The 21,963-nt window shown below is 37.1% G+C and overlaps 1 protein-coding gene and 1 pseudogene across 9 annotated transcripts; one reads left to right on the top strand and one right to left on the bottom strand.

The window, feature by feature from the left end:
• Positions 1–4,118: 4,118 nt before the first annotated feature.
• On the bottom strand, positions 4,119–10,897 carry LOC137940153 (vacuolar protein-sorting-associated protein 11 homolog; annotated as a pseudogene).
• Positions 10,898–14,432: 3,535 nt separating this feature from the next.
• LOC137966523 (zinc finger CCCH domain-containing protein 18-like) lies at positions 14,433–19,166 on the top strand. 9 transcript variants are annotated; one of them, XM_068813238.1, is made up of 8 exons: positions 14,433–14,774; positions 15,536–16,509; positions 16,587–16,754; positions 16,855–17,034; positions 17,904–17,980; positions 18,071–18,244; positions 18,338–18,455; positions 18,572–19,166. In XM_068813238.1, exons 1-8 carry the CDS (start codon positions 14,772–14,774, stop codon positions 18,639–18,641), a joined length of 1,764 nt encoding a protein of 587 aa, XP_068669339.1. In that variant the 5' UTR covers positions 14,433–14,771; the 3' UTR covers positions 18,642–19,166. The 9 variants fall into 9 exon arrangements, with proteins under 9 accessions (XP_068669339.1, XP_068669325.1, XP_068669317.1 ...); XM_068813224.1 differs by having other exon boundaries at positions 18,329–18,455; XM_068813216.1 differs by having other exon boundaries at positions 18,329–18,455; positions 18,569–19,166.
• The last annotated feature ends 2,797 nt before the right edge of the window (positions 19,167–21,963 follow it).

Below are 21,963 nucleotides of genomic sequence, written 5' to 3'. Positions count from 1 at the left end.
TCTTTTCCCTTACACGAGGAAGGTAGAGTTGGCTTGTTAAATTTATTTTTTTCATGTTTTAATTACAGTAGAATTACTTCTCCTTTTCATCTTCATTTTATACACTTGGTGCTAATTCAATTTCTAAAACTTGGAACAGTCTCAATAGGGCATTAATATAGTAATTTTACCTAATTATTCGTTTTATAATGTTTTGCATTCATTTATGGAAAAATATTACTTATACAAGATTTGGATTGTTAACAAAATAAACATAATTAAGTATCAGGTATTAGCCACTATAATATAAGTTCAAAAGCAAAACTCTAAACGAGTTTAAGCTAATAATTTAGACTGAAAATTCAAGGTGAAAGCATTACAGAGTTGGTTTTTATGAATGTTGAGATAACCCGTGTTTAAATCTCAAAAAGAAAGGCATCTTGGTGTCTTTGATCCAAGAAACAAGGGAAGAGAGAAATGGGGCCAAAAGCTTGCTTGAGTCTCATCTTGCTCACAGGTAGGGGTGGCATCGAACCGAGTCGAACCCGAATTTGCCTATGTTCGAACTGAGCTTGATTTAAATATTTCGAGCCAAGCCTCGTCTCTAGCCTAAAATTGTTATCAAGTTTGAGCCCAAAAATTTTAACCGAGTTCGAGTCAAACTTGAGCTTCAACATACATTTAAAATTTTTCAAAAAATATATATCAAATAAATTGTATATAAAATTATACGTACATTTTACATAAAATTGGGCATGACCTCCATATAAAATTGGACATAACCTATCTATATAATACATGTATAAGATTGGGCATGACTTCTATTTAAAATTAAACATAATCTATATATATAATACTTATAAAAACACTCACAAGGAGAGATTGAACATTCTAAGCTTTTTATCTCTATGAAAAAACCATAAATGAGCACATAGAGCACTGTCCGACATTTTCACACAATTATCTCTAGCTTAAAGTGAGAAAACTCCCAAAATAATGCGTGTGGAATTGCATTAACTAGAAAATATATGTCACATTCTATTAGTAAGATATAGATTTCAGACATTTTTTCCATAAGAGAATTTTAGAGTTAGTGTGTTTTCTGGAATTAGTTCACAGAATAGAATAAAGAAAGAGAAAGAAAGAAGAAAACAAAAGGAAAAAGGGGAGGAAAGAGGGAAAGAATAGAAGCTTTTACTAAGGACTTTTATTTCGCTTCTCTTTGAACAGCAATGAATTGTGCACGTATGACCAAAAAAATACGCTTTCAATAGAGGCACTAATTCTGCTCATAGTAACACCAGAATTACCGTTTGTAGGGCAAGAGAACTCCAAAATTTCAATTTCAAACACATTGACACCCACACTATAAAAAAATTTATAGTTTCTTAAAGCAATTTGTAATTTCTTTTTCCATGTTGGATAAAGATTTGGTTGCTCCCCTTTCAATTTAGACTCTTGAGATAGGTAACTTGACACTAAAGATCTAGCTGTCAGTCATATGAAATTTAAATTTGATCTTTCAGTTTGCCAATTTCCAAGTGCAATCAGAAGTCCCTAGGAAGGATTAAGTGATTATACGAATTCTTTGTTCCAATATGAGTTACCATAAAATTCAACAAATACAAAGTCTTTATACCTGCTAAAACCCAACTACAACAAGCATGTTAGACCAAGGTTTTTAAGTTCGAGAATTCAAGAGTGCCAGAAAGGCAGATATGAGATTCTCAATTTCTACTGGAAGGTTGCTTTTCAGTTTTTAAAAAGACTGGTTTCCTAAAGCTTAGGATGCTTCAAATTCCTTTTATTTTGATTGAAACACTTTTTACATTCAAACCTAAACTGAGCAATACTCACCTTTTCTTTTTTAGCAGAATGCATTCTATATCATGATATGAAGATAGACAAAATCATGAGAATGAAGGTGCTCATAGAGTTTGAGACTGAGCAGTTTTGGTAAAATAAGTTTCTACAAGACGAGAATTACTTTTTTTTTATGGAATGTGTGAATATTAACATTCTAAAAAACAGAAAAATTGCAACCTCCAGATATTATGTACCATATATTTAGCAGAACTTGCATTTGAACCTTCGAATTCAAGACTTTGACACTGAAATTATACCTATGGAATTTTTCTCAAAAAATAAAAATAAAAAATATACCTATTGAATTGTTAAACTTAGTTACAGAATGAGTTCCAGGGCAAATGATTCTGCTATGCGATCTAGATTCCCAAGTTGAGTTAGACAAACATGTGAAGGATACTAGTATGGGAGGAATAGGATTTGCCAAAATATTAAACATGCTATAAGAGCAAATCAGTCAAGATCTTGTCATTAGGAGCACAAACACTAAAGAACAAAAAATTCAAGGCAAAGAAGCTAAAGTAAATGGAAATATCTGCACCTGGGGAGGTAACAGTCACAATGCAATGGACAAGGTAAGACAGTACCTTTTTGACTATCAGGCTTTGACATAGGAAAAAGAGTGAGATTAGATAACCACAAGCAACAGCCTATCTACTATTGCAAACCAACCAACAGAAAAAAAAATGGACTTGGTTTAAACCACATTTTTGCCTAAACTAGTTCAAGTTCTCAGGCACCCTGATGCAAATTGGCAAAACCAATTCATTTTACTTGCTGCAAAATATAAACCCACTAAATGTAAAGGATACAAGAAAGATATAATCTTCAAACTTTCAATGAAGCCTTAAACTTGACTACTTGATCTTTGGATTACAGGTCAACACATCAATCAAAATTTTGAATATTAAAGCTCACCTATATTAGGCAAGCTTTGGCTCTGCCACAAACTGATCAATGCTCATTTGCCACAATGACCTCACTGTATACTCATCTGACATTCGAAACCTAACAAATCTGTGCTGTAACTCCGGAAAGGACTGCGAATCAACCACTAGAAAAAAAAAATCAGTAAAATACGATCTTCGGAGAAATTTATAAGAGCTTCTGCAGCATTATCCTTAAGCTCCTCTAATTCCTCACTCGATAACTCAATCAGAAGGGGTATGACTCCTGCCTCAACCAATGGTTCCCGGTCAGGCTCATCATAGCTTAATTGGGCTGTAGCCCCAGAATCCTTTTCCCTGCCATCCTCAATCCCACCCCTTAATAGTACAAGTAAAAGAGAGATTGCATCTGAATTTCCTACAACTGAAAAGGAATGCTTATAACCTGATAGATCCCACAAGACGTCCGCTGCAGCAGCTTTAACTTCGTTATTACCGTTTCAAAGAATTCTAACAACATGTTCAACTATAGCATTTTTCTCTGCAACAGCCAAAATACAAAACACATCTTCTGCTATTTCTCGTCCAAGCGGTTCCTGCGCTTCAAGCAGTTGAGTAAATAAGGCAATAGCCCAGAGCAAGCGACTGGTTTTATATAGTCTATGGGGTACTAGATTATACCTAAAGCAATACCTGCAGTAAGCTTTGTAGGCATATCTCCTTCCCTTAGCAAGCGAACAAGCACATGCACTACGGCCAAACCCACAAGCATTTGCCGGACCCTTCAGACCGAGCAACCCAATTGCAGGAGCAGCCCTGGTACTTAAACCATTTTACCAGACACAGCGGCTTCGATGAGTAAAGGAGGTGGCGACCAGAAATAGGGTCCCGCGCAGCTCTACGAGGATAGGTAAATGTATTACATATTTGCGTGACATTATTCTAGATTTTTATTGGATACTATTATTTATTATACTTTAATTATTTTATATATTTTTAAGTAATTTTTTGTCATTTTTTTCATTTCTTTGACCAAATTGTCAGTTTTATCTATTGAGTATATAATGTAGGGAAGGAGTCTCTGCCCTTCCTGCCGTTCAACTGTCATTCTCCAGGTCAATAAAATCCATAACCCAGACAAGAAATCCAGTCTGATTGAACCTAATTCAACTGTCCAATCTAGTCCACTTTGATCTAAGTTTTTAGATTTTGCAACCTCTTTTCTGGTTTTATTGCCAGTACATTCAATATGCTCTAGAACATGAGTCTGGTTCATGCAAATTGTTGTAGTTTAGAGGCTGCTAATCCTTTAAAATGATTCATGGGATCAGGTTTTGAAACAATAATCTGAGGCATAAACACAATATAGATCAATGCTGTTGTCAATTTGCAGGAACACATCTGACGAAGTTCAGGGGATACATTGCATGCATACAAGCATGTAAATGTTACACTGATGAAACAGTAACAAAATCATTACAAGGCAGGTATCCCCACTCTCCAGTACTTACATAACAGCAGTTGTAAGCCGACATAATCTAAAGGAAACAAGAAATTCACAGGGTAAACTTTCGAGATTAGTATCACATTAAAAATGGTTCTTGGAGCAGAAGAGACTAGCTCTCGCCGCCGGGAACCTTCCAAACAGTAAAAATTTTGAGGCCTGATAAAAATGGGCTGGAACTTGATGTGCTTGAACTTGTATTGTATTCGAGCTCTGGAAATAAATCATTTCTCCACCAGTCATTGACAGTAAAAAAACTTGCTTAAATAACCTTCTTCCAGCAAACCAGGGAAGACTGATCAGGAGTATTACCTCGTGGGACTTCAATGGTTTTACTGATAATACCCTTACCAAAATATTCAGCAACTACAGAGAACTCATCTTTGGAGTTCTTGACTTGATGGAAGAATCGATCATGATCTCTGGCGTTCAGTTCTAAGTTTCTCTTTGTCTCTAGGACTGACCTGTACTCAGGTGCACATTCAGGGCACTCTTTCTCATTGTCACCCAGGCACCGTTGATGAAACGAATGCATGCACATAAAATGGACTGCAGGAAGATCAAGTGTGAAAGTGCAAGCAGAGCATTTGCTCAGCTGGAAGATCCTTGTGTTGTTCCTCAAATCCTGGACCTCATTCTTCATTACTGAGGTTTCTTCCTGCACAGCAAAGATCACATATATCACCACATACTTCACAATTAGGAAGTTCATTTCTAATGTTCCTGCTTCTCTTCACAATTTGGAAGTTCATTTGTAATGTTACTGCTTCTAAGGCTTTCAATGGATTTGATCTGATAAAAAAGGCAGGTATACCCAACCAGGCTGCACTATTTGCTGGAAAGATGGACCAAGGCAAGAAAACTTGAAAGGAATTTAGTAATCAACCAGAGTGGAGCCAAGATACAACTCAACTTCGATTTCAAGTAGAGTCAACTTCAGCTACTCCAAAATGAATTGCATGTAGGCAGCTGGCTTGAAACCGAGACACAAAATGTTGTTTGAATGTATCGACCAACAATAAACAACCAGTTCACCCAACTCAGTGACGTGTATGGACAAAAAGGAATTTTCTGAACAGACAGTGAGACTTCCTCAATGTCACCAAGTTATTTAGCCAAAGCCTCTCTGGATAGGACTTAAAAAATTCCAGTTGCTCACAGACTGGATGTATTATAGGACAGAGAGACTGCAAAGAGCTTCTGTAATAGGAATGAGTTTTTTTAGGGTTATTTTCACAAAGAAGTAGGTTCATGCCCTTTCTATTTTAAATCACATACTTTGGATCTAGAAGAACTGCAGAATACATGTTCGTAATTTTTTAAAACTGGAAGCCTTTGCACACAGAATGAAGAAAAAAACAGTGGCCCCTTCACCTTGCCTCCTAATTATTTAGGGAAAGTTTTTTACATAAATTTTGATGAATCTAAAACTAAGCTTACAAAGGTTTAAATGATAGTTTGTGATGCTTGACATTGACATACAGTCATTTCTGAACTATCTTCAGTTTCCTGCTTTTTGTTTATAATGAAGCTCTTTGCTGATAACAATGGTGTACCTAACTTGAGTATATAGTTTTTTATTTCTAAGAGATCTGACTAACAGGAAATAGCACTACTTTAAGGTAGAGCACATATACATATATGAAAAAAAGAGTAAGGACAAAATCTATTGAAGCTAGGTGCATCAATTTTGTAATTTAACTATCGAATTTGAATTAAATGGTTTAAAAATTGATTTCTTCTTCTTCTTTTTTTTAACTGATTGATTTCTTCATATTGAAGATTTATTTTATAATCCCATGCATTCATGGTTGATGTTCATATGCGTTTTTTTTAGTTCTTATCATTTTTTAATGATAAAATGAAGATAATGGCATTATTATGAATAGGTAGAAGTCAATGGCATCCTTCATAAAAAAAATAAAAAATGGCACTCTTGTAATTAGAATGACTTTTCTGAAGAAGTAAAAGTTGGGTGAAACTAAAGTTGGCTAAACTTGAGTCCAACTTCCTTTCCCTCTACATGTATTTATTGGTTTTCAAAACCACATGCCTCAAGGTCGGCAGGTTGGAAATGATTTCAAGGCTATAACTCTTAAGAATAAAGGTGCATTTGGTTGAACCTCATTCTTGGAGAGTATTTGAAGGTGGAGATAAAAAGAGAAGAGCAAACAGTACTTGGCATTCCTAGAGAAACATGTTCTTTTCATACTTATTGAAAATTTTAGCTTTCTATGAAGAAAAAAAACAGGTGAATCGAGGTGCAGAAGTTCAGACAGGAACTAGAGTGACAACTTTATCATTTCAAGCTTTTTAAATGATTATGAAGGTTTGTCAAAAAAAAAAAAGAAAAAAAAAGAATCGATATTCTACTTTTTGTTTTCAGCTGCTAAGACTCAACATTTAAATAGCTAAATGATGTCCATCCCCAAGAACACTAACCTGATACTTCTCAATAGCTTTCCTGTCCTCATCAATCAGCTTCGATTCTTGTTCAAGTTTCCGAGCGATATAATCTTTCACAACAGAGAGAGTAAGACATGGGTTCTTAGCAAGAGTCTGTAGAACTATAATTGGGGTTAATATGTCATCTCTTTCAATATATGACAACACCTCTTTGACTTCCTTGAAGCAATCCTCTCCCAAGTTCCCCAAAGTACTTGAGCAAATCAGCCCAAAGAGATGAATCCCCACCTTTGCTCACATTTCCTAGCCTCTTGCAGCAAGCAATCAACCCCTCATGATCATGGGCCTGCATATAGCAACTGATCACTTCTTTATAAAGCTTAATTTTTCTCGTATAAGAATTTGAATGAGCTCATCTCACAAAGAATGACAGTAGGATCCACATCATATAAAGGCTGTTCCATGTCAGCAGGCCATGCCCTCTTGAGCAATGCTAGTCCTTTCTCAAGCCGTTGCTTGTGGTCCTTCTCTTTATTCACATCTTTGCTTTCAGCTGTTGTGGACGTGGAAGCACCTAAGGAACTAGTTCCTTACAGATAGGGAGCAACGGAGCCATTTTCCTGTGAGAGTGACGGAAAGTTCAAGTCATTACATAGGTATAGCTCCAAGAGGGTATTGTGAATTTCTACTTGCACAGGGGAGTCTTCCACTTTGCCAATATACTTCTCAAAAAAATCCATAAGAGCCTGAGGATGGTGGATGAAGATATTGAGAAAATCTACAGGAGATGGCAGTATAGATAAGTGGGTTCCACTTGAGGTTTTCTTTGTGCTTGACTCTTCATCAACAGTGCACAATCTCATTAGAATATCAATAGTCTCTACTGGCTTATGCTCCACAAGAATCTTACTACACTCCTTCACAGTTATCCCAGTTTGATAAGGTTCAAGACTTGAGATATAATCCAGTGCTTCCTTAAACCTATCAAGGTCTTCAAGTAAGATCTTCAAGTACCACTCATGTTTGTGCGCTTTCTTAGCAACATACATAGCATGCTCATGATAGCCAGTAACACGGCAGACTCTAATGGCAGTCTCCACATCAAATTTGTGCTCTCCAAGCCCATCTTCACTCTTAATGAACAAATCCAGCTTTTCTACGTCTTTCAATTTTGTATAGCAGTTTAGCACTAGGGTTGTATGATCTTTTGAAGCCAGTCCTTTCTCATGCAATTTCTCCAAATAGTTTGTAAGATTATAGATACGTTGGGTATCAAGAAACTTTTGTATCACATAAGAAGGTTCAAGATGACAAATAGTGTGAATATATTGGGCCATGGCTTCATCATAGTCTTGTTTCCCATATAAATGGTCCCCATACTTCCTTAGGACTTCAGTTGTGGCCTTTGCATCTGCCTGGGCATTCTGAACAAGATTGATGGCAACCGTATACAAATTTTTCTTGAAGAGCATCTCTAATTTGCTCTCCATGTCCTTCTCTCCAATGACTGAAGCTGTTTTGTCATTAAGTATCAGAACTACGTTACCCCATTCACAAATCATATGTGATACCTCCTTAACTATCATGCTTTGGGCAATCAACCGGTTCTTAAGATCTTAAACATTGAAGGTATTCTTATTGCTTCTTGGATCTGCAATGACACATAGTAGGTATCCCCGAAACCACCCCAGAAATTGCTTCTCCCCTTCAAAAGCCCAGCAGGGCACACGACCATCAACTTCATAGAAGTAAACAGCCTCAGGACGACCAATTATTAGTTCCTGAAAGATGAACAACAGAATATAAATTTAATGGAGCTTTTTGCCAGTAGAAACAAAGTAATCAGCCACTTTAAACCATCTAATTAACCATGCTCCAAGACAGCTCTTTTATGGAGAAATACAAAAGAAAATTACCATCACAAACGATAAATAGAAATAATAGTTAGACATAAAACAAACAAAAGAAAACTGCATACCGAGCGGTCACTCATTGCTACACTATTGACATCACATCCAATATGATCTAATGTCTGGCACCTAGGTGGTTGATCCTGCAAACTGAACAAGCTCACTGAAGAAGGAGTAACAGCGAAGAGTTGCAGGGATCGGCCGTCAACTCTGTAACCTAATCCTATGACTGAAGAGCTACTCTTTTCAGATGTATTCTCCACCTGGAGTGTGAAACGAGTGATACGCTCCCTCGCAACATCCCCTTTGATGCAGTAAATACAACCATTGTCCAGTCCAACTGATATGAGTAATATAGGCGGAGCTTCCTCAAGAACTATGAATGATGTTATCTGCAAATAAGCATGTAATCAAAATAAAAATTATACAGAGAGAGAAAGAGAGAGAGAGAGAGAGAAGCCAGATAGAAAGGACACCTTTATATAACTTTGCAACTGGAAATTGATCGGTAAATATACGTAAAATTTGGATACAAACTGGAATATTAGTGCTTGAGCTTTCTGGTTGCATCTTGTCCAGGTCAAAAACCTTCAGGCTGATTGGTGATAGCTGTGGAGATGTTTGCTCATCCACTCCAACAGTTACAAGAAAATTACATAGCTGGGTAATTAAGAGAGGAATAAATGACTTAAAGTGGCATCCACAATACATAATTTAAGCAGCAAGATTTCAATTCTAAGGATTCAAATATTATACAGGTTCGAGTAGCATTCCTGTTCTTCCCTGCAAAAAGATGTCCTACTGTCTGCAAGTAATAGGCCCACAGAGGCACAACAGATTGGTGTAATGTATTGACACTGTATTTATTTGCTCCGAACTAAACATGCATGATGAGTTAAAACCGTAGGTAGAACTAGAAGTAGATTATGCTGCTAAAAATATAATACGCATCACAATGCACAGTGTAGGTCAAGTCAAAGAAAACAAAATTTACAAAAAAAAAAAAAGAAGAATATGAGATGATCTCCCAAAATTAATCATGGTATAGAACAGAAAAGTAAGTAATCGATTCTTAACCCAAACTTTTCATCATCTTGTTTTGGTAGATCCAACCAAATGCAATTGTACTTTAGACTAAACAAGCAACTAGTCGTCTTCCTGGACAGGATGAACAACAATTATTATATAGTTTTAACATAAGTAATATGAATTGAGTAAAAAACTAGCATCATTAACCTGAACATAAGTTCATAGGTGTTTTCTTTACATTGTAGAACAAAGAAAAAGTGCGATAGGAATTTAAAGCACTTATTATTTAATCAAACGAAAAAACAGAAAAGAGAGCTCTTGATCATTATTTTTTTCCAACGGGTATAGTTTCTACTTCTCCATCGAGGGGAGTGGATGTTAGTAAACTGAATGTGAAAGTCTTGCTGGACTTCAAATTGGTTTAGAACGCACAAAAACGAAAGATGTAGAATGAGCATAAAATAAAATATCAAAGAATATAATCTAAGAAAACCCCAACTATAAGTTTTAAAATCAGACTAAGCAGATATAAGATTGAGTTTCTAATGAACCCTCAACTGTAGGAAAAGAGAAAGAGTGTGTGTGTGTGTGTGAGAGAGAGAGAGAGAGAGAGATAAACTAACACTGAAAAATTGAATGGAGTAAAACAAAAATGAATTACAATAACAGCATAAGTAGTAATCAAGAACAAAAATGGACAAATAACAGTGAACAAAAAGGGAAGACAGGTATTTACACCATTGAGATACTGTGCCAACACCACAGAGAAGAACTCTGCCTAGGAAGCTAAAAGTAATTAAATTAAAACCAATGAAGTAAGCATGCTGAGCAAAACCAAGAATTTCCACCAAATACACGCAACTTTAAACATTGAGAATAGTAATCTCTAGCAGAAACGGGAAAGACATTTCCATACAAATTACAGATTAACGCCATCAAAAGAAAATACGAAGAAAGAAAAGTCACTACCTTTAACTGTTGAACAAACAAGACAACAAATGCGTGGGCCTGGAACCCATACATGAACTTCAGCCCTCGATCAAGCAAATTCACGGTACCATCGTCACAACCCACAACAATCTTCCCTCATCCGCTCGAACAACATTCTATGTTTTCCTTCGGGATCGAACATTTTCCTGAGCATTTCTCCTCGAAGAACTCGAATTTCCGCCACTGGTACATCCCTGATGCACCAAACAACGAACAGAATTTCTCTTTATCTGCTAAACAGATTAGAACTCTTATCCTTCCTCACCGCCGAACGATCCTAAAACCTGGATACACTTCTTCTCTGCGTGTTCCTACCCTCCCTCCGTTCCTCTGGTTCTTCCCCCGTATGTTTCGATCTAGCCAAATTCCAACTGGATTCGAGGTTTATTTGAATAATGCTTTTAATACATTACATGATGAACCATTCAGGTTATGCTATACAAATAGAGAAAAAGATAAAATAACATTAAAATTTTGGAATAAAATTAGATTTTGTTTCCATTGGTGGCATTAGTTATACCATCTCAAGCTAAATTATATTTCATATGTTTAAAGTGGGATCAAAATCAGGGTTTTTTTTTTTTATTTCAATTCAAGACCTGACTTTGATATATGAAAATTTGAGTAAGATTGATCGAATAAGATCAGGATTCACTAGTGTAGTGACTAGTCTCGGAACGAGTTAGAATTTTTTATTTTTTTATTAAGAGAGATAACAACGAGAAACAAACTCAGGGGAGTTAAACCCTAACAACAAGGAATTTAAAGGAAGCTCCCTGTTTGGTCAGAACATCGGCAATGAAATTAGCAAATCTCTAGATATGAAACTAAAAACAATAAAAAAAGGCTAACAATTTTCATAATTTTTAAAAAAAATTGAGTCCCTCTCTAAGACTTAACTTGTTTAGCCCAAAAAATCTAATATGATTCTCAATCTTGAAGTCTTGACCATTTTAGAAACTATAACCTAGAATAACCACACACACACATTCACACACAAATAGATATAAGTATGTCTCTCGACTCGAAACAACTCTTAAGTCTTTAAGTCTTTACTATTTTAAGTTACAACCACCAACCCAACCTGATAGAAACTGTTACCTTTGGTTGGCTAATACAAAGTGCATTATATAACTTGTATCAACCGATATGTGTGTCAGATTTGCAATAGCTGATAGATATTGCTTTCCTTGGTTCTCATAACATGTATATATCGGACATGTTAAAAAATGTATTTTTATAATTTATATTAAAGATACGATCAAATTTGAAGGGTATTTTGTCTAGAATTCGGTCATAGTTAAAAGTTTTAACATTATACTCAAAAAATATATTATTTATAAGAAGGTAATAAATAAAAATTTTCCACAATATTATATAATTTTAATTCGAATAATTTATTAATATGCCCTAGAAATTGTAAATTCTCACATAGATTTTTATCCAATAACATGTTGACACATCAAATTAAGTTAAAAAAAATAGATAAAAACCAAGATCATGATGTCTAATTCTCAAATAAATTTTAAATAATTATAAATTTTAATTAATAAAATTTAATGAGAAAAGAAGCAATTGGAGTCAAGTGGGGTGGATCCCATTGAATGAAGTGGGTGGGGAATAAGGCTTTATATGCAAGAATCTCACCTTGCCTTAAAACCCCATTTTTAATGTTGTAAGGGTCTCCCTCTACCTTTTTTGCAGCTTGCCCTCTTCACCACATATTGCTGGAAAGCAAGCAATGATTTGGTGAAACATGTGAGGCAGCTTAGCTCATAAAAAGGGCCTCGAGAAAAAGGATCCTCACCACTTGCACATAGGTTTAAAAAAAGGCTGGAGGGAGAGAGAGAGATTCATATAGCCCTATCATTACTACTTTCCAAACTTCCCATTTTCCCATTTTTATTTTGTTATTTATAAATATAAAAAATTAAAAATCAACATTAATTAAATGATAAAATATGTGTATTCGAGGAAAATTGATTAAAAATTTATGATGCAATTTTTATAATTTTTTTAAAATATAAAAAAATAAAAAATTATTTAATCTTAAAAGGGTTTTTAATATTTTATTTTTAATTAATTTAATATTTAATTATTTCTAAATTTCTCAAGCTGATCATTGATGGTGAGGTGTGACACATTTTATATCTCCCTCAACATCATACCCACATACAGTAATATTATTTTTTTATTATGAATTATTGGATGAGAACAAGCAAAGGAGACCGATGTCACTCAACCATCTTCATTAAAAAATCCCAACTTGTCCTTTCCCCTGACTCGAGAGTCACCCTAGCTTTCCAACTAATCCGGTGGGCCCACCCCTTTTTAACCCACCTAAACGACCCTTGATTAGATTCCCGCCGTTCCTCGGAGAAAACCACGTACACGTGTCGACGACATCGACGACATCACCTGAGAGACGTGCCACGTTTACCCCTGCTGCCGCGGCGAGCCACGCTGGCTTTTTCTATTTTCTCGCGGTATTAAATTTATTAACGCGGCGAACGAGGCTATTTTCGTCATATAATATTATTTTATTTGGATAATGCGTACACATTTTTATTATTAAAAAAATCGAGAGTAACCGAAATAGGACGGTAGAGGACTTTCCGGAGTACCCTGAAAGTATGCGAGATGAAACTGCGATGCGATATATCGCGAGAATATGACCCAGGCTGCCAGCCACCGCCCATTTCCATTTCCATCAGCTCACATTAATTTCACTAGGGCCCACCACGGGCCCACCATATGCCTCGATTACTTACACTCTGGCTTGCCAAAATAAAAAAAGACAGGATAAGATCTAATCTCGCTTAATTAAATAATTATAACTTAAATGCACCCAAGTGCGAGTCCCACAATGCGGGTCCCCTGCCCTTAAAAAAAAGGGCCAGGCGGACATAAAACCATGTTGTGGGTCCCATCCTCCCTCCATGGCGCATACACCGTGTCGTTGAATAAGCGCATGTGTTTTAATTCCGAGTTATCGATTCAGTAAGAAGGAAGATTTACAGTTATTCTATTTAAGATTTTTTTTTTGACTGTGCGGTAAAAAGAGAATGGAAAACGGAACGGAACGGAACGGTTCTGACGGAGATCCGGCCGAGCTGCTGGGAATCTCGTGGATCGAACGGGATTTAATCATTTAACTATCAATCCGCGCGGGATCTTTTCAAGGGCAGTTGACGGTCGCTCCTCATCTCCAGCCGGTGGAAGCGGTCACCCATAGTCGTGGTCCTCGGACGAAACTGCCCTTTTACCTACTCCTTTCCCTTTTTGCCCTCGGACACTTTTTATTTAAAAATAAATAAATTCTACCCTGCCCCTTTAAATCCCAACCATTCATCATGATCAAATTATTCTAAAATATTAATTATTATATAAAACATTAGTAATAAAAATTGATAATATAATATTAATTTAGTGTTAGGGACATTGATGTTGGTGGGACCCACTCACATGGCGGAAAGTGAACTTTGGATAAGGGTGTAATTTGTTAGAGCATAAAAAAAAGGGAATTTTCGGTTAAAAAGAGAAAATAAAAGGAAATTAAAGAGGGGTAGATAGGTAAATTCGTGAGGTAAAGACAGTTGCAGTTTATTTCGTGAATTCAGGAACAATTTTGCCTTTCAATTTGCCGGAAATTCCTGTAACGACAAATCCAACCTGTAAATGGAGAAACAAGAAAAGGCGTCGCAATTAAAAATTGGAATTTTCAAAATTCTTATTTTTTTATAATGAAAATATTGATATTTAATAATAATTTTTTTTTCGTTTTCTGTTTTATATATTTATTTATCACCTTGATTTGAACTCAACGACAGAGCGCCCTTTATAGCTATCATTTCTGCCATTGGAGCAATTGGATATGCCTCGAGTCGTAGAGAATTGAAGGCATGGAAGAGGAAGAGAAGGGGATACTAGAGCAGTATCAGGAGTTGGATTGGTTCATCTGACTGTTTGTTTTTTTCTCTCTCTCTCTCTCTCTCTGAAAAATCTGTAAGATTCATCTTTCATGCAGATCTAGGCTAGGACATCGTTCTCGCTTTCTCGTCTTGCTTCTCTCTTTCTCTCTCTCTGTCACTCACTCCTGCCACGAGATTCCTGTTTCTTCAACGTGGGTTTGCTTCGGAATCGTCGAAAATCGTTTCTTTTGGGAACTGGAGTGGTAAAAGACTCGCTGCAAGCTTACTAATGGTACAAAGCGACCTTGGAAATCTTGTATTTTCTCAAGTTTCTTTCTGAAAGCAAAGACAGTTTTTTCGTTGTTGTTAGACCTATTTGAATCTTGAAAGCGGAGTGTTGGGTATGGATATTGGAGGAGGAGGGTTTTGTTGCGGGGTAGCAGTTCGTTTTTGTCACATTTGAAGTTGGGTTTTGTTACTTGAGAGTGAAGAACGTAGGTCGTAATTGTCCTCATTATTACCATAATTGCTGCTATTTATTCCGTCTTTTTTGAGTAGGAACAAAAGCTTACAGACTTTGCTGGTGCAGTGTTCTTCCGTGTTCCAAATGGGGAAATAGGCTGGCTTTTAAGGTGTCTGCGACTGCTAATCCTTCCAGCCTTTGTAGGGTTTTGTTTTTCCTTTTGGCTGGAATTTTTGCATCATCTTTGCTTTTTTAGGTAAGAGGATGGAGATTACGTGGGTAGGGCAGTAACAGGCTTTTGTCCTTATGGGGAGAAAAATAGGGTTGAGGTATAACGATGAGGCCGGGGAAAAAAATGTTTTCTGTTGTTTATTTTTCGCCTTTTTTTCTTCGATTCTGTCTTGGATTTGTCTTGAATCTGCTTATATGTTTCCCTTTTCTTAGATCTGTGGCTTCGAACCACTTTTGGGGCCTTCATTTTTAGAAAATCTTTCTCTTTTTTCTAGGCTTTCGTTTTGATTCGCTCGGCTCTCCGTTTGAATAATTTCCACGCTTTCTTCTTTTTCTGTGTTTTTGTTTTCCCTCTGCAGGCGGTGGAGATGAATATGGATTTTCCTGACGCTACAAAAGTTGTTTTCAACCGAATCAGCATGATCGAGCCTGACCATGTTGCGAAGATTATTGGATATGTCCTCTTACAGGATAATGCCCAGGGTGAGATGATTCGGTTAGCATTCGGCCCTGACAATGCGATTTTTAATCTTGTTAGCAAGGTGAAGGCAGAGCTCGGTTTGTCCCCGAAACCAGCCGCGTCTACTCCAATTTCACCTTCTTCCATCAATTCAGGGCCCATCTCGGACATGCCTTTGCAGTTTACCCCTTTTACTCCTGCTTCCTCCCGGCCCTTCTCTTCTCCGGCTACCTTCCGTGTCCCGTCCCCGTTCTGGGAACCCCAGCTCGCCAACAATCAGCACAATTTGGATTTTGTTCATCAGGGAGCTTATGCCGAGTCTCTGGGAGAAGACTACCGAGTTCATAATCAAGGCCAGTTTTTGAGCTTGGAGGACCAGTTGGACGCTGCTAACTCTGTTGGTCCAGAGTTCTCGAACAATTACTACTACCCGGAGCACTCACTGGGAGGTGCCCTGGCCACGAGAAGCAGCAGGAGATCCCCGAGCTTGCCCGAGTTCCCTGTTAAAGCTTGCCATTACTTCAACAAAGGATTTTGCAAGCACGGGGCTAACTGTAGATATTTTCATGGCCAGACCATGGCTGATAGTTTGTCTCAGGTAATCAATCTAAGTCTAAATGATTTGGGCAGCGATGATCAGATTTTCTCTCCGGGTTCCCTTGAGAGACTAGAAATGGAGCTCACTGAGCTTCTGAAGTCCAAAAGGGGGTTGCCTGTGTCTATTGCTTCTCTCCCAATGTTGTATTTCGAAAAATATGGAAGGAATTTGCAGGCTGATGGATACCTTACAGAAAGCCAAAGACATGGGAAAGCTGGTTACAGTCTGACCAAGTTACTTGCTCGGTTGAAGAACAGTATTCGGCTAATAGATCGGTAAATACCAAACTAAACTTTATTTCATTTCCCCTTTGTTTGTTTCATTGCTCTTGACTATTATAACTGGCTTGCAGGCCACATGGGCAGCATTCTGTCGTTTTGGCGGAAGATGCTGCCAGATATATGGACTATAGGAGTGACCGAAACGATCCTGGAGTCATTGTTGCTGGTTCCCACCAGATTTACCTGACTTTCCCAGCGGAGAGCACCTTCTCTGAGAAGGATGTTTCTGATTATTTTGAGTAATGAGCTGCCCTGTATCTTGTTCCAGGCAATGTGTTTCACTTCTCTAGTTCCAGTGTTCTAACATATGCTGTTTTTTCTTGCTTTCTGTTTGTTTAGGATATTTGGACCAGTTGAGGATGTGAGAATTCCCAGTCAACAGAAGAGAATGTTTGGTTTTGTAACTTTTGTGTATTCAGAGACTGTGAAGCAGATTCTAACGAAGGGGAATCCTCATTTTGTCTGTGGTGCTCGTGTTCTTGTTAAACCTTACAGAGAAAAGGCCAGACTTGGTGACAGGTAACTTATTTCCTTTCTTTACGTATTTGGTGAAACAAAGAGGTTAGGTTCTGGAATCATGGGTTTATTATTTTTTTCCTTTTTGGATTACCCATGCATATTTACATCTGGGTTTTTTTGCCAATTGCATTGACAATTGAAATGCAATGGCAGTTGTCAGGGGAGTGCTAGGCTCCCACTTTGCCTATGAAAACTCCGATTTGCATATGGTCATATTTGATATACAGCTGGTGTCCTGCCAAGAAATGTGGGCTTCGTCCCGATCTTGAACTAAAATCTCTAGATTGGCCGAACACTTATTATGAGTTTTGGAATTTGTCTATCCAAGTGGAAATGATGAACATTTCAAAGGAAAAAGAAAATAATGGTGATTCCTGGTGCATGTCTCTTCAGACCATATCACTGACTTTACTTATTATTACTCATGAACCTACTAATGATATTTTGATTAGTAATCATCTTTTGGCTGGTCATGGTTTTTTTTTTTTTTTTTTCTGTAAAATTGGAAATCCTTTCCAAATTTTTGAGCTTTTAGCCTTTTTTACCTGAAAAGGGGGTGTAAATCAACTGTTTGGCCCGCGATTTTGTGCTGATAATTTGGTGGGCTCTTATTCTTGGTATTGCTTGTTTGTTGTTCTAGCGGAGTTCTCTCTGTGCCACTATGAGATTTTTGGCATCCCATTTTAGTGGCCTGGTTTGGTGGTTATCTGGCACTGTGTTGTTTTTGTCAGATACAATGCTTTGATAGCTGCATTACATTTTGCATCAATTGCATATTGTGTACATAGAAAAGCCATAGCAATTGTTACTAACTTTTGTTATATTCTTTTGGTTATCAGATTGGAATTTGATGTCCTTTTACATTGCAGAAAGTACCAAGAGAAAATTGACCCTCCAATGTACTATCCCCACCACTTTCTTGAGATGGAATCTCAGCTTCACTCAAGTGAGTGGACAGGTATCTTATACCGAGTAATGATTGTAGGTCTTTTTGCTAGTTCCCTTTTTTTCCTGACCAGGCTTGCTCTTCATGCAGTGCATCGAGCCAGTGACAATTCACGATTGATTCGTAAGCAGCTTATTGAAGAGCATGAGCAGGCCATGGAACTTGAGAGAAGGCGACTTTCAGACCTGCAATTAGCACCTAAGCCAGTGACCCAACAACCATACTTCAACTATCCCCCAATCCATGATTTTAAATTCACAGAAGGTCAGTCTGTTTTTCTTCCTTAGATTTTTCTTCTTTATAAGTTATGAAAATCCTTCATTCTGAACTTCCACTCGTATATGGAAGCTTTTGCAGACCTCAATGACTTCTCATCAGCTGATCGTTTCAGTTATCTTCTTGATGTTCTAAACAATGGGTCTACCAACGATGACAAAAATAGGCATATAAACAACAATTATAATGACCAGGACAGGTAAATATAATCTCACGAGAGATTCCAATTGTTTTACTGTTAAACTGCAGTTTCGTGCATGATCTCTCTTCTTTTTTTTTCTTTTATACAACGGGTGTGTTTCTTTGTTGCAGTAGCCAAGGAATTAACCTTCCAGAGAGCCCGTTTGCATCTCCAATAGCAAGCAGCATTTCCACAGTGATATAGAGACTACTTTTAAACAGGAGAAAGGATTATAGATAAAAAGGTAGAACAAAGAGCCCTGATGCATTCAGTTGTTTCCCCACTTTAAAACACAACACTTTTCCTATTTTTTCCCCTTTTTTGTCGAAACTCGTCTTTGAAACAAACCTCAACCTCCTTGTCCGAGTTTTCATACACCCATTTGCAAACAGCAGCAGTACAGCCTTCTCTCCCCCCATTGGAGGGGGAGCAGGTTGCAAAGAAGCACAGAGAAAGAAGAAATGTCAAGAAGAAGAAGAAGAAGAAGAAGATACAGGAGTTCTTACATGTAACAAATTTCTACAGTTTTCCATTGTAATCACAGATGCAAGTTTGTCTGTGAATCTTTTAGAAGAAAGAGAAAAAGATTATGTAATATAGCTTGGGTTAGTGGAAAAACTACAAAGAAATGCAGGGTTCAAGAGAAAAAAAAATGGAAGTGTAGTTGAGTCTCTGCACAACATTGAGAAACTGATGGAAATAATTATTTTACATGAAAGAGTAGCCTAATCACAATGATACCTCTGCGAAGTTCTTATTTTATATCTCTGCTGATGGGACTTGTCTGCTAATATTTATATGGTGGTGGGTTTAGTTGATTACTAATGTAATCTCATTTCCTTGATCACGTTTATGTGCTTCGATTTCTTTCATTAATCTGTGCACCCAATCCGCGTAGTGCTTACGCATAACCATTCTGAAGTCTAGAGGCGTAGTGCTGTGGTCGGGAGCAGCATTCTGCAATTAGTAGTTTCCTTGTTCAACGATCAGAGGGTTTTTCCCCATTAGATTGCAATGTAAGGAAGTCGGATCTTTGCACCAGGACACCTCTATTGACAGTAAAATTTCCCCATTTCCCTCTCAGATCCAAATCTCACTGAGAGAGCCTGTGGAGCTGGGAAGAAGAAGCAACGAGGGCATTAAACTTGAACTGACGAATCGTCGACATAACTTGCGGTGGAGGAGTGATGCATGTCCACTGATTATCCAGTCATCCCTGTCTTATTCATTCACTTGGAACAAAAAGACAGGAGTTGCTTTCTGTATCTTTCTCTCCTGGTCATCTGATCATCTGAAGGGATAGACTGCCGGCTCTGCCACCATGGATGAGGCTTCGGATGACAAATAATGACTAATTTTTCATCATTCTTAAAATATATTTCAAAGAGTTTTAGGGTTTTTTTAATTTTGAAAATTTTGGGATTAATCCGAATGGAAATCGGTTAAATCAGACGGAGACTCACCGATTGCGAGAGTCGCGAGAAGGGACGAGAGGAAGGACAAAAGGCGAGGCTGGTGAAGACAGAATCCGGCGGCTCGCTCACTCTCCAACGTGGCCGTCGTTTTCACGTTTTAAAACCCTTTTGTGAGTTTCCCATTGGCCACACATGCCACCTCAGATGAGGGCCCACCAACCCCCTTAGTTTTTTCACAATTTAATTTAAGCAAGTGCTCCAAGCCGGCCATCGATAGAACCAATGCAAGTCAAAACCATATCTAATTAAAAATAATTACATTACATTAAAAAAAAATTAAATATAATTTTTTGGATAATTTATGTAATTAATAATTTATTATTATGTTAAATGTTTTGAAATTAGATAAAATAAATATTTATCTAAATTGTTTTATAAATTAAAATTATTAATTAATTATACTTTTCAAATTGTGTAACATTAATTTGTAAGTTTTAAGTCATTATTGGTTGAAAATAGAGTTAAATATGTCAGAGTGGTTCCGTCCACTCTTTTAGGCGGTAGCTTTTGGGTGTATTGGCTAGCCGTTGTCATAGTATTAGAGCCAGGTCCGACATGTTTCGCTTTTGAGCCCCATGGGGTGGGTGTCAGACGTGGTTCTGGTCAGAACCACTTCTTTTGAGTAGGTTGACTTTCTGCACTTAAACGACTAGTCTTTTAAATTGTATTGGCCAACTTACTCAAGAGACGTGGACCGGAACCACCTCCGACAAAATATAAGTAACAAAAAAAAATAAACAATTATATAAAAACATAATTTATTAAGATAATATGCATATTATTTAAGTACTTCCTTGCCTATGAAATTAATAGTCCGAGGTTGTCGATAAACTAACTGGAGTGCTACTTCATTTGCAATATCGAAAAAACGAATAAGAAATAGGATTAAAAATAAAACCACAAAGAACAACTAAAAAAAATAGGGTTGAGTGTTTAATATCTGACTATTGCTCTTAATCATAGGAAATGTTTTGCTAACAATAACTGTTAAAAGACACCCATGTCCACGTGTGTAGGACTTACATGACTATTAAATAAGGAAAACTTTCATAGAGATGACATAAAATTATAATTATACCAGATGACATATCAACTTATGCCTTTTTTATTTCAAAACATGTGACCCTAAGGGTATTGTAATAATTATAAACACCTTCACATAACTATAAATACAACATGGGGTAGAACATTCAAGCCTCTAATCGCCATCTCTATATCTGGTTCACTTGTAAGCTCTACTGGTTATGACTTATATACCACTTTTGGGTAGCCCTCTCAACAACTAAGAGATCTGTTCGAGGAACACAAAGATTCGATCGTGGTTTACAATTATAGCTTCCACACATGTGGATTTGGGATCGTTTCCCCGAAAACAATAATGAAAATAAAAATTTCTCCATTACCCCACCTATACCTATACTAAATAAAAAAATAGAGGTTCTCTCTTGGTTTTTCTCTCCTCTCTTCCCCAAGGGAGAGTTTCTCTCTTCTCTGCTTCTCTTGAGATTTTTTTGGGTTTATGGGTTGGCCCAAGAAATCAACAATAACCCACAAGCCTGCTATTGTGGATATCAGGATATGATCTTAAAGATCTTATTTCTTTTCTTTCTCAGAAAGAACTCATGGAGCAAAAACCAATCTTCCATTGGAGGTGTCCAGCAAATTAGGATTAAACGACTGTAAACTAAACCATGCCCGGATAATGAAAAACTTGGAAGAAGAAATTCAGAAAATGCAGAAAATTTCAGAGGAATAAAATTTCAGAAAGCACCTTGTATAATTCCAAATGAGAATTGCAGTTCTTGGTGCCGTGATGGGACATCAGAGACGAGGGAATTTTGAATACCCTGCGCGCAGTGCTTTGTATATTTTGTCGGTGGAGGAGAAAGAAGAGGGAAAAGAGAGGTGGAAGAATGAACGCATTATCGTCTTCTTCCTTCGATTGGCAAGAAAATAGACGCTGCTGCTGCAATTCCGCTCTATCATTCAACAATTGATGGCGTTGATTTCTTCATTCCATTCTTGGTTTCTGTTTTTTTTTTTTTTTTTTT

The sequence above is a fragment of the Aristolochia californica genome, unplaced genomic scaffold (genome assembly GCF_029961685.1).
Source record: "Aristolochia californica isolate CCGP_79_NKW_82.1479 unplaced genomic scaffold, dmAriCali1.0.hap1 SCAF_10, whole genome shotgun sequence".
NCBI classification, from domain to species: Eukaryota; Viridiplantae; Streptophyta; class Magnoliopsida; order Piperales; family Aristolochiaceae; genus Aristolochia; species Aristolochia californica.
The sequence above is the reverse complement of the archived record's forward strand: the minus strand, read 5'-3'. Positions and strand labels throughout refer to the sequence as shown.